Raw genomic sequence first — 13,227 nt, forward strand, 5'->3', positions numbered from 1 at the left:
TTGTGATCTCTCTCTCTCAAATAAATAAATAAAATCTTAAAAAAAAAAAAAAAAGCATGCACATTTCTACTTGTGTGGGCACAGGACATATTAAATATACTTCAGCTCTAACACAGCCTAAAACAATACCTAAGTTAATTCAGTGTTTCAAACATTTGATTTTTAAATGCTATTTTCATTCCATTTTTTTGATGCTTAAGATACTCTACAAATGAGGAGCTATGTTAATCCAAAGCAATTCTCAAATAAAACAATAAATTATCAAAACTGATTTCTTCTAGAAGATAACTGATTGGCTACATGAGCCTTATTAAATGACTCCATTTTTAAAGGAAGACTATGATTTTTTAAAATCAATTAAAAACCTCTTATCCATACCCAAGAGGACTATGCTAAAATGACAATTCTAAACTCAGTTAAATGATCATAGAAAACTTTTAGGTATTATACTCCAAGTGATCAGATGATGATGATACACTTCATTCCACAAATTAAGTAATTACTTATTTCAGTATCTTATTTAAAGGGGGGGAAACAAAAGAAACAACGAATGGTCATAATGGCATTTGTAACTGATGAAAACACTACCATATAATATACCGAATTCCTGTCTAAACAATGAGATTATACATATTCCTAACTAAACAAGAGGAAAGAAAAAGGAAATGCAAACTGTGGGACTAATAATACTAACTACGTGAAGAGAATAAATAGTATTCATCCCATTTGCATCAATCCCATTCCCCAAAACAGAATTCTAACTTTACATAAGGCCTAAGCCAACAGTCCCTCATTCTGGAACACAAATTTATTGCAATAATCATAAAATCACCTTACTCTACTATCATTAACCTTACCTCCTTTGAGACACACAACAATCCTTTCAGTGGTGTTATGAATTAGTTTCTTCATTTGTAAAATGATGTAATGGATAATATGAAAGGTTCTCAGATATGTGGTCGGAATCCTAGGGGTACTAATGCCTCAAAGACCAGGGAGTGTCAGATGGAAGGCAGGTGGGGAGCCAGCTAGACATTTCACCCTTATTTCAACTAAAGGATACTCGCCTATTTTATATTTTGGGGTTATGAATAACATTTTGTTTTTAGGAAACGATTAACAGCTTAGATGATCTGTAATAGCCCTTCCAGCTCCCATTTTACAGATGGGACAACTAAGGCACAGAGATGACAAATGTCCTAGCCAAGATCCAAAGGAGGAAAAGGAAAGGACTTAGTGAACCCAGATCTGGTTTGATTCTTGCTCCTGCGCTACATTTCAGGGATACCCTGTGTAAACTAATATGAGCCCTTTTATAGTCACAGCTGTCAGAAAGGAAACACCTGCCAAAAAAGTGCAGAACTTATTTCACTTCAACTCAATTTTGATAAATTAAAAAGATTTCAAATGTAGAAAAGACATAAAAATGTTTACCTCTTCTGGGAATTCTTCACTGACCAGAGACATAATCAGTGATGTCTTCCCAACTCTAGCTGTGAAAACAAACATCATTATTTTAATAATAAAATGCCCAGATTCTCCATAAGCTCAAATTCAACAACAGAGCAGAGTCTGTTATTCATCAGCTAAAATCAGAGGCATCCAACTCACCCAGTTTTAGTACAATGCTTAAAATTTATCTTTTTTTCTGTTTTGGAAAGTTACACATGCCCATTGTTTAAAACTAAAAAATTACCAAAATATATAAAAGCAAAAATCTTCCCCCAAATCCCTTTCTACCAGTTTCGTATATGAAGTCTCCCAGATTTTTTCCTTACTTATGCTATTATAATAATTCACCACACAGTTTACAAGTAGAATCGCAGCATTCATACTATTTTACAATCTTCCCTTATTGTTTAATTATGTACTTGGGTAGCATTCCACGTCCATATGTAAAAATTTCCTGAGATGAGTGAAGGTACAGTTATTATGTAATAAACACAGAGTTTTATTGGGGATGATGAAAGAGTTTTAGATGGAAAAAATGCTGATGATTACACAACACTGTGAATGTATTTAATGTCCCTTAACCATACTCTCAAAAATGGTTAAAACGTCAAACCATATTCCTTAAATATTTTATCACAATTTTTAAAAATAGCAGCAGGAAATCCATTTTACATTAATATAAAAGATCTCTTACATTATTTCTTGACAGTTGTATAAGAATCCATCATAAGACATGTCCTAATTTATTAATGCAGTCTTCTAACGATGAGCACTGTTCAAGTTTTTGCCTTTATAAACAATGCTGCAATTAATATTTCTACAGGGTAAATTCCTAGAAGTGAACTCGTTAGCATGCATAATCTTCATTTTTAATAACTATTGTTAAATCACCTCTAAAAAAGAACAAGCTAACTTACATCCTCACCAAGAGAAGATAAGGGTGTCTGCTTTGGACATCCGTACATTCTTTTTTTAGGTTATCATATAGAAAAACTTAGTGAGAGCAAAAGTAGCTTTCCTGTTATATTTTCTAACCTAGCAAGATTTTTTTTCTCTAGAAAGATTTTTAATGCACAAACTTAAAAATCTTCATTTTCATTTGGAAATTTCATTTCCATTCCCATCACTTTCTGATCATATACATTCAACTGCATCAACTAAATCCTTTTGTGATTCTAGAGGAAAACAATCCACCCGCCTATTAATCTCTGCCATAACGGCAAATTAGTTTCCAAAGGTAAAGCCTAAATATTAAAGAACTGGAAAATTTTAAAGTGAAGAAAAGTCACATTCCTTTTTTAAAATGATGACTAAAAGAAACAGTGATGAAAACCACAAGTCAAGTCTCCGGAAAAATAATGAATGGCTTGAAAAAGAAAACAAAGAGTGTGGGCCAAAACCACGTAAAGGGTATGCTGCAAACAAGTGTTGCTAGGGGAAACTCAGAGTAGACTGAGCGACAGGTATCTTATAGCTCCGATTTCTGAGGATCTTTTCAGTTTACTCGTGTTTGAAGGCTTGGGCCTTTTTCAAGTAGCTGACTATAAGATAACACTTCTCTGAGTTCCAACCATGTCAGGTGAATCCAGAGTCCATCTCAAAGTACCACTAGAATACAGTTATCAATGTCAGCTTATCCAGCCCCCTGCAAAATTCAGATGAAGAACCTGGGACCCAGAAATAGCGATTTCTCAAGGGCTCACAAAAAAAAATGAGTTGCAGACTTAAGAAAATAACCCTTCTTTCTGATGGCTAAGCCAGTGTTCTCTTTCCTGCAACATACTTTAAAAAAAATATTAAGACATGGGGTGCCTGGGTGGCTCAGTCTATTAGGTGTCAGCCTTTGGCTCTGGTCACGATCAGGGTCCTGGGATCAAGTCCCGCATCAGGTTCCCTGCTCAGCAGCGAGGCTGCTTCTCCCTCTCCCTATGCCTCCTGCTCCCTCTTGCACACTTGCTCGCTCTTTTTCTTTCTCCCAAATAAATAAAATCTTAAAAAAAAATAAAAAATATTAAGACAATAATACAGAAAAGGAATGATAGCCCCTAAAGTCAGCAAGCACTACATACACAAAAACTATATAAATTAATTAAAATATTCACTGATTCACTGGTGACTAATCCAGCTCTGGTTCCACTTTTTTTTTTTTTAATTTATTTTGAGAAAGTATCAACTTTCAGAAACATTGCAAAAATAGTACAAAGGAGTCATATCTATTCTTTAACCAAATCCCCCAAATGTTAACATTATATTATCATTCCTTTCCTCTCCCTCCCCCTACTCTTTTTAAACCATTTAAGAGTAAGTTGTAGATGCCTCTTAACCCTTAAGCACCTTAAGTTATGTATTTCCTAAAAACGAGATCATTCTCTTCCATAACCACGGTGTACTGTCAAGATCAGGAAATTAACACTAACAGTGCTATTATCTACTCTGTCGACCTTATTTCACATCTCACCATTTGTCCCATTACCATCTCTTATAGAAAAGAAAAATCTTTTTCTTCCCCCAGGATCTAATGTTGCATTTGGTCGTCATGTTTCCTTAGTCTTTAGTCTGGAAGAGTTCCTCTTTTTATCTTTCATGGCCTCAGCATTAAAAAAAAAAAAAGTCATTTAATTTGTAGACTCTCTCTCAATTGGGTTTGTTTGATGTTATCTCATAATTTCAGGTTTTGCATTCTGCGAAGGAACATTCCAGAAATGATACTGTATCCCTCAAAGTGCATCACAGTAGAAAGGAGACTATGTCAATTTGTCCCACTAATGGTGATGTTATTTTTCATCACTTGGAGGATGTGGTGTCTGCAGGTTATTATCATTCCCTTTATAATTGTAAGTATCCTGTGAGACTACAAGCCACTATAGTCAACTGTAAGTTGAGACTATGTGAATACTGTTTCTCATCAAACTTTCACCTACTGGTTTTAGCAGCCATTCATGTCTTGTGTTGCTTGTTCTGTCTTGTGTTGCTTTAGTGGTGGTTATGTGGTGGTGTTTCTATCAGTCCTTCTACATTACTTTGCATTCTGCTTTAAGCAAAAACTCCCTTCTGATTCATATCAGCACGGTCTCATGGATTCCTACACTATTCTATGCGTTATGATCCACTACTGTCATTATTTAGAGGCTCAAATTGTTCCATTTTACTCCGAAAAAATGACATTTATACAGGTATAAATCAGAATTACTATATGACCTCATTTTATAAAAAATATGTATTCACACTGGAAAAAAAAAAACAACCCTGAAGGATCTATACACCAAAGCAGTCATCTCTGAAGTAAACGTAATTGCAACTTTCTTTGTGCTTTTGTACTTCTGCATCTTTTCCCAATTTTCTACAACAAATATAAACAATTTTTGCTCCTAGAAAATGTTAACAATTACTATTTTAAAAGTCACTATTTAGTAGTAAAAACTGGCATGTTCTAAATTTATAGATGGCAGGGTGTCTGGGTGGCTCAGTCAGTTAAGCATCCAACTCTTGATCTGAGCTCAGGTCTTGATCTCAGGGTTGTGAGTTCAAGCCCCACACAGGGCTCCACAGTGGGCGTGGAGCCTACTTAATATTTTTTTTTTTTACAAAGGGCACCTAAAATTTACCTAAAGAATGGCAAGTTAAATGCATTATTTCACTCCTTCAAGAAATATCTCTTGAGGACTTCTATAGGCGAGGCACTATTTCTGGTGCTGGGGATACACCTGATCAAGGCACTAGTTCTTCCTTATTTTTAAATTCATGGAGATTATATACCAACAGATTTATGAGATTTTCACCAAAAAAGAATATTCTTTCTACATATCAGGACATAAAGCAAAAACTCAAAAACTGGCCATGCTTGATTTACCCTTCCTCTGTACTGAGCATTCGAATTCTGTCAAATTTTCCTCTGAAATTTTTAATATTAATTCCTTTCTCTCTGTTCCCACCTTTCTGTAATTAGGATATTTTCTATCCCTTCCTCCAACCTCTCCTCTTATTAAAATCCATCAGAATACAAATAGCAACCCCTCTCTCTTAGACATCTTTTCATTTTCTAACTCATCTGATCAAAAGCCTTGACTCTCAATTACCTACCACATCAAGGTGAAACATTCTGCTGGCCTTTAAAAATCATGCATAATTTAATGCCACCTCATCTATCTAATCTCATTTCCCACTATTTCCACATGCATGGTTTGCTCAAATAAGGCCATTCTGCTCTGTGTAAGCACAAACAGGCTATTATGGATCTTGCCTCCTCACATGGTTTTCTTCATCTAACACATCGTTCCCTCTCCCTCCTCTGCTTTTCCAAATGTTAACCATCTCTCAAGGGCAGCACAAACTCTACCTCTTCCCTAAAGACATCCCAGGGCGAATGCAGCCCTCCCTTTCCTTCTTTGGGCTACTTCTGTGCCACATAACTGAACACTAAACTGTTACGAATACAACGTACATACTTAACATGTCTGCATCTACAGTACCGTAATAATCAAATATTTGATAATGAACTGAATTTTCTAATTTTATATGAGTGGGAGAAAGACCTCTAGCACAGCAGCCAGACTGAATTATCTGACTTACTTTCTCCTTGCCCAAGTACAACAGCATTGCTATCATTTCAGCCCTGCCATTTAGGAAATTAAGTTCTACCTCGTGGAGCTTCTGGAACTATCCCATTCAAAGTTTTTCTTAACAGCAGCTGAAGAGCTATGAACAGTAGGGTAACTTCTGAGGAAAAAAAATATATTCTAAAATTACTAAATTCTAAGTAATTCTAAAATTACTCTGTGCAATTAATGTTGAAATTGCCAATAATATTAAAGGAGGGCATGATGTAATAAAGAATCCATCTGATCTTTGTCCCTACCCAGTTCCTGGCACAGAGCTTCAAAATCCCTTGGAAGTTCCTAGGTGATAGGAGTATCTTTTGTTACAGTCTCTTTCAACAAACTTGAGTTTATCTTGATTAGACAGGAGGGCCTAGAGAGCTTTAGGATGGGGACTCGTTGTCGCAAAAACCAACCATGCAATCAGTGGGTTGGAACTTTCAGCCCCACCCCAAAACGCAGCAGCTGGTAGGGTGAAGGCAAGAGTGAGCCCACAGATTTAATCAATCATGTCTACATAATGAACCCCCATTAAAAAAAAACAAACTCTGGACATCAAAGCTCAGGGGAGCCTCCTAGTTGGTGAACATAATGATGAACCAGGAAGGTGGCACACTCTGACTCCATGAGGACAGATGCTCCCATGCTCAGGATCCTATGAGACCTTGCCCTACATACCTCTTGATCTGGCTGTTCATTTGTGTAAATGTAAATATAGCACTTTCCTAAGTTCTGTGAGTTGTTCTAGTGAATTATCAAACCTAAGGGGGTTGCAGGAAGCTCCAAACTTGTAGTCAGCCAAGAAGTGTGGGTAATCTAGGGACCCCAGTTGTAGCTGGGGTCTAAAGTAAGGGTAGGGACACCTGGGTGGCTCAGTCAGTTAAGCATCTGCCTTTGGCTCAGGTCACGATCTCAGGGTCCTGGGATCGAGCCCCACATCCGGCTCCCTGCTCTGCAGAAAGCCTGCTTCTCCCTCTCCCTTTGCCTGCCGCTCCCTCTGCTTGTGCTGTCAAGTAAGTAAATACAATCTTCAAAAAAAATAATAAAGTAAGGGTAATCTTGTTGGGGACCTTGGACTTTAACTTGTAGGATCTGATGCTAACTCAGGGTAGTGTCAAAATTGAACTGAATTGTAGAACACTCAGAAAATTGTCAGAATGAAAAGGACATGACAGTTTGGTATTTATGAGAAGTAGAGATGGCTCAAAAACTGAGAAACACTGCAACAGACCTTCTATCCAAGAGTACAAGTTCTATTCTGGCATATTTGCTCATGTCTGGACAAACTAGGGGAAAAAACCACCGGAAGATCATACAGACAATATTAACTTATGGTTTTACATGACCCATCTTCCCTGTGCAGACTCCTACCAATTCATTTGCTCAGTATTCACATGACTGTCTTCCAAATGCAAAGTTTAAACTTACATACTCTGTGGGATACTATGGAAAATGTATTAAACAAGATAGATAAAACTGCTATGAAAGAGGTAGGGATCAAGTGCTATGCTCAATTGTGCTTGAAAAAAAGGAAAGGGGGCAGGGAAAGGTGGGAAGAGAAAGGGATATTTTCTGCTCTAAACATAGCAGAAAATAAAAAAGCTCATAAAAGCAGCATATAGTTTGTTCTCAAGGAGGAAAAACTGAGTAATGAACTAAGACACGTAGGTTCTAAAGACAGTACTATGCGTGTATAACATCTAGGCAAACATCCAGCATATCACCACTGATCTCCTGAAGGACTTCCTAGACCTCCTTGATGAAAACTTTACTTTTCCTACCAGCTACTGAGTGTCTGGAAAGACTAAGGAACAAGAATTTCATTATCACCCACAGGAAATTCCACAAGGACAGAGAATGTGTCTTTCTTGCTCATTACTGAATCTTAGCTCCTAGCAAATGCTCTTAGTAAATGCAACTTACAGCTTAGTGGTTAAGAGCACAGATTTGAAATTTAGGAAAGTGGGGCACCTGGGTGGCTCAATCATTAAGTGTCTGCCTTTGGCACAGGTGCGATCCCAGGATCCTAGGATCGAGCCCCAGGGCATCTAACACATCGTTCCCTCTCCCTCCTCTGTGGGAAGCCTGCTTCTCCCTCTCCCTCGCCTTCTCCCCTGCTTGTGTTTCCTTTCTCGCTGTCTCTTTCTGTCAAATAAATAAATAAAATCTTAAAAAAAAAAATTTAGGAACGTGGTTGTTTACTTTTGAGAGAAAGAGAAGGAAATACAAGGGGCTTCAACTGATTGGTAATGTCTTCTTTAAGTGATGGGTATTTGTTATATTATACTTTACACCTTTGATATAAATATTTCACCAAAAAAAGGGGGAAAAAAATAAAAGCTTTGGAATCAGCCAAAACTAGACAGAAATCTTAGTCCCAGCGGTTACTGGCTGTTTCCCCAGGCAAGTCGTCAAGCCTCAGTTTACTCATCTATATAATGCTAAACAGCTGCTGGTGAGTTGGTAAGAGGGTTAATTACAATGACAGATACATAATGCTCAGCACAACACCTGGCAAACATTAAATACACAAATGGCATTTGTCGTGATAATCATGATCACAGTTTATATTAAAGGAGTTAAGTGAGCACTAGAATGGGCCAGATAACTTGGATTTGGGAATCAGCTTTCTAATTAGCAGTATAACCTTGAGTTATCACTGACTCTCTCTGGGCCCCAATTTTCTCATCAGTTTAAAAAAAAAAAAAAAAGACTAGATGCTATCAATGCTTATATGCTCTGTGATTAATCTACACTATCATGTAGCACACCTTAGAAGACTGGCCTATAACAGATGAAAAAAGTGCACATTACATGTACCTTACAGTGATGTACCTTAGAGTACCCCAACAATGGCAGACAGATCCCCAAACTGTATCTGTTATCTATTTCGTGTATGGGAAAGTGATTTGTCAGGAACTTTCACCTAGCTATAAGAACAAGGTAGGACTCTCCAGGGCAATATGGGATCCAGAAATTTCTAGAACTTGCTGACTAACAATCAGCATTTCGTAACTTTTTTCCTTAAGTAACTCCTTTCAGCGTGGCCTTATTTAGGGTCCCAGAAACCCCAACCCTTCAGCTAGCTCAAGGTAACATTCATCTCCAAATCCACAGCAGTCCATTCTAATTACTGATTATGCACATGATTACGCACAGTGGAGGCCAAACAGTTAACCTTAAAATGAACCAAACTACTGCCTTATTGCAGCTTCAGAAAACCTAGAACTTGGACCTCCCGCCTATTTTTTACTCTTGGCAACTGAAGCTGCTGCCGAGCAAGAAGAATGCATTTGGGAAAGAGCCCTAATAAAGTTCCTTGCAAAGAGTGGTGATGTCTGATTTAAGGCAACACACAGCAGGGCTGACTGTGGGTCACCTGACAGGAGGTTGCCTCTGCTTTGAGTCCAGTGAAGTCCACCAGGCCCTGTACTATACAATATTTTAGTAAGTAATAAAACTCCAAGTACTAAAAACAACAAACCTTCCAGAAGAGCCAATGCTTGTACAATTCCTGTCACCTTTGAACTTCTGGGTCTTTCTCACCCGCGTAGAGATGTCTTTTTTTTCCTAGTGTCTCCAAAAACCCACAGCTAACACCAGCACAGATGTTCCCAGAAACTGTTCCATTTCTGCAGAGCTCTTACATCTCTACATTCTTATCGTTGATCAACTATGTTAAGAATGGGAAAAATGAATCAGATGCTCAATAACTCAGATGCTTCTTGATACTTGCTTGGTCCTTGAGAAATCCGTCTGTGTTGATACCTTTCAGACCTTGATTCCTCTCACAATCCCCTTTTTAGAATTACTATTTAAATTTTTTATCAGATTTTATTTATTTGAGAGGGGGAGAGAGAGAGAGAGAAAGAGAGCATGAGCAGGGAGAGGGAGAAGCAGGCTTCCCGCTGAGCAGGGAGCCCAAGGTGGGGTTGGATCTCAGGACCCTGGGATCACGACCTGGGGTGAAGGCAGATGCTTAATGACTGAGCCAGTGGCCCCTAGAATTACCATTTTAAAATTTTGCTTGTATCCCACCACTCCAAAACCCTCACCAGTTTCAGAAGAAACCTTTTAATCCACAACTGGAAATGTTCAACAAAAACAAAACAAAAACAAAAAACAAACTTTTAATCCACAACTGGGAATGTTCAACAAAAATGATCAAAATGAAGTCAAACACCAACATTAAAAGGCCTACTAATTTCCAAGAAAACTAAAGACTTACTGCTCCTTACTCACAACCACACAGGCCTTCAACAGGCGTTCCAGGTTACTTTTAAAGTCCCCTCCCTCACCACAACTCTTCCATGTCATCCATTCTTCCTAATCTCTCTGATTAAAACTCAAGAGAACAACCTTTTTCCTGGCCATTGTCCCTGTCTGCTTTTCCCATGGACCCCTTACTTTCCCAGGGATAGTTTCAGAAGGGAAAGACCAACATTCTGAGGACATTCTGATTTCTTGACCACTCTCAACAAGGCAACTCTGGCCACCGATGCAGCAGCAGGCTCCGGCCCAAGTACAAACCTGCCACCAGCTCCATTCCAACAGGGCAGGCCTCAGGGACAGAGGAGGAAAACCCCCGGCAGGACGGCCGGAGAAAAGGGCACCACAACTACAACAATTAAAGAGCTTTACTTACGCTTGATCATACAGACATACAGATGGTGACGCCAAACATGAGAATCATTCAATTTGAGCTTTTTTTTTTTTTTTTAAGATTTTATTCATTTGAAAGAGATCATAAGCAGGCAGAGAGGCAGGCAGAGAGAGAGGGGGAAGCACGCTCCCTGCCGAGCAGAGAACCCGTACAGGGCTCGATCCCAGGACCCTGGGATCATGACCCGAGTCGAAGGCAGAAGCTTAAACCCACCGAGCCACCCAGGTGCCCCCAATTTGAGCTCTTTTTATGGATACTACCACTTAGAGTGTGGTACTTTTATTTATTTACTCATTTATATTCTGCCTCACCTGTTAAAAAAAAATCTGAGGCGGTTTAGTACTCCCTGTAATATAACAATTCCATCTACTTTCTGAAGTAACTGTATAGTAGGCTTTTTAAAAATCAAAGAACAGGAATCTCTCCCACATAAAAATCCAAGGGGGATTTCCTCTTTTTAAAAAAAGTTGAAAATTAGAGCAAGAGAGACAAATTACAGTGAACTTGGGGAGAAAATGAGTACATTTTCATTAGTATCATTTTGGGTTTCCTTTTGGAAGAGCAGTAAGATGATAGGTACTTTAATAAAAGATTGGCAGATGTGATTCAGTTAAGAAAGGCTTCGGTGAATCTAAACTAGAGCTTTTTGGTTCCTTTAAGGCCTAACCACCTTACCCTGAATGAGACCATAAAAGAAATAGGAAAGCAGCAGGTTTAAAATTACAATAGGCCACTAATTTTAGACTAATTTTAACTGAGAAACAAATAAGCACCTTAAAAACAATGAAAACATTTTAGAATATTAAATTTAAAAAACTATTTGAACAAGCCTACAATCCAAAAGGCCCCTCAACAATGGCAGATCTGAGTATAAAGACTACGTATTTTCAACAGCTTCAAAAATAATTTCCATAGGGGTGCCTGGGTGGCTCAGTGGGTTAAAGCCTCCGCCTTCGGCTCAGGTCATGATCCCAGGGTTCTGGGATCAAGCCCTCGTTGGGCTCTCTGCTTGGCGGGGAGCCTGCTTCCTCCTCTCTCTCTGCCTGCCTCTCTGCCTATTTGTGATCTCTGTCAAATAAATAAATAAAATCTTAAAAAAAATAATAATATCCATAAAGGAACAAACTTCTCTCATTACTGTACCCATTAAATTTTATATTTAATACAAATACCATATATACTTACATAATTTTATAACAAATAATTTATTAATAAAATATATGTAAAATATAATTGAAAGATATTTAACAAAAATATTAATATGGAGAACAAAAAATTATTGTTAGCCAGCCACCTAACATTCTCTACTTCCTCTCTTTTGCCTGAGAAACACTGAAGTAATCTCTAAAAACAAAAGGCACGGTCACAATTATCCCCAGAGACGGAAGGCCTCCTGATCGGTTCAACACAACATTCCCCAGCGCTGCCGGAGACTCCATGCTTCTAAGTAGGTCATCCACGGGAAACACAACTCATCACTATAGAACAAATTATCGAGATTCATCCAGGCTAAAAATTTCTTTGTCTTTTCATCACATCTTTTGAACATCTAGTTCTAAATGACAGCAAATTCCTAATATTCATGAAGCGGAAATAACATTTTTTGGTTTAATTACCATCTTACCAGCCATATTGGCTATTTTTCTTGTTAACAAACACCCCGTGTTTCAAGTGGTAAAGGGACCTACTCCTCATTTTTATCTGCTGCTCCTTACGTAGCCTTGTCGGCTCTTCCTAAATTTCGTAATTAGAATATACAGGGATGAGGAGGGTGACTATGGAGTTTCCCAGTTATTTTAACTGGGAAACTTTACCATTTGGGGCAATAGCTGGGTACTGTTCCAAAGGAAAATTTCATTGACCACATGCAAACTATTTGAGCTGCAGGAGAAAAAAACGTCACGGTCCATCCCTGTCCTTTGCACTAGATTAACCCTAGTGCTCAACCAGTGCCAGAGAAACAAAAAGACAGATGTGTGATACACATGCAAGAATGACATAGAACAAACTTCCTAAGAACAAAGAGACTCTTCAGACTAGGCCTGAACATCCTTGGTCACAAACTGTCACCCAGGTACTAAACACAGTATAATTGAAACTGGAGGATTTAACAAAGACCAGAATGGAAAGCAATATGGCTTTAAAGGGACTGCAGAGGGGCGCCTGGGTGGCTCAGTGGGTTAAAACCTCTGTCTTCGGCTCAGGTCATGATCCCAGGGTCTGGGGATAGAGCCCTGCACGGGGCTCTCCGCTCAGCGGGGTGCCTGCTCCGCCCCCACTTGTGATCTCTGTCAAACAAATATATAAAATATTTTTTTAAAAATAAATAAATAGGGCGCCTGGGTGGCTCAGTGGGTTAAGCCGCTGCCTTCGGCTCAGGTCATGATCTCAGGGTCCTGGGATCGAGTCCCGCATCAGGCTCTCTGCTCAGCGGGGAGCCTGCTTCTTCCTCTCTCTCTGCCTACTTGTGATCTCTCTCTGTCGAATAAATAAATAAAATCTTTAAAAAAAAAAAAA

At 38.5% G+C, this 13,227-nt stretch overlaps 1 protein-coding gene across 6 annotated transcripts in view; it reads right to left on the reverse strand.

The window, feature by feature from the left end:
• Positions 1–13,227, reverse strand: part of RHOT1 (ras homolog family member T1) — a 63,048-nt gene that overhangs the window by 44,305 nt on the left and 5,516 nt on the right. For 5 of the 6 annotated variants that reach the window (XM_059380768.1, XM_059380767.1, XM_059380764.1 and 2 more), the window contains exon 2: positions 1,435–1,493. In XM_059380768.1, coding sequence (XP_059236751.1) covers positions 1,435–1,493 — 59 coding nt within the window. The remainder of the gene's footprint in view (positions 1–1,434; positions 1,494–13,227) is intronic. The other variant, XM_059380766.1, reaches the window with a different exon arrangement.

This window comes from Mustela nigripes, chromosome 16, assembly GCF_022355385.1.
Source record: "Mustela nigripes isolate SB6536 chromosome 16, MUSNIG.SB6536, whole genome shotgun sequence".
In the NCBI taxonomy this organism is placed as follows: Eukaryota; Metazoa; Chordata; class Mammalia; order Carnivora; family Mustelidae; genus Mustela; species Mustela nigripes.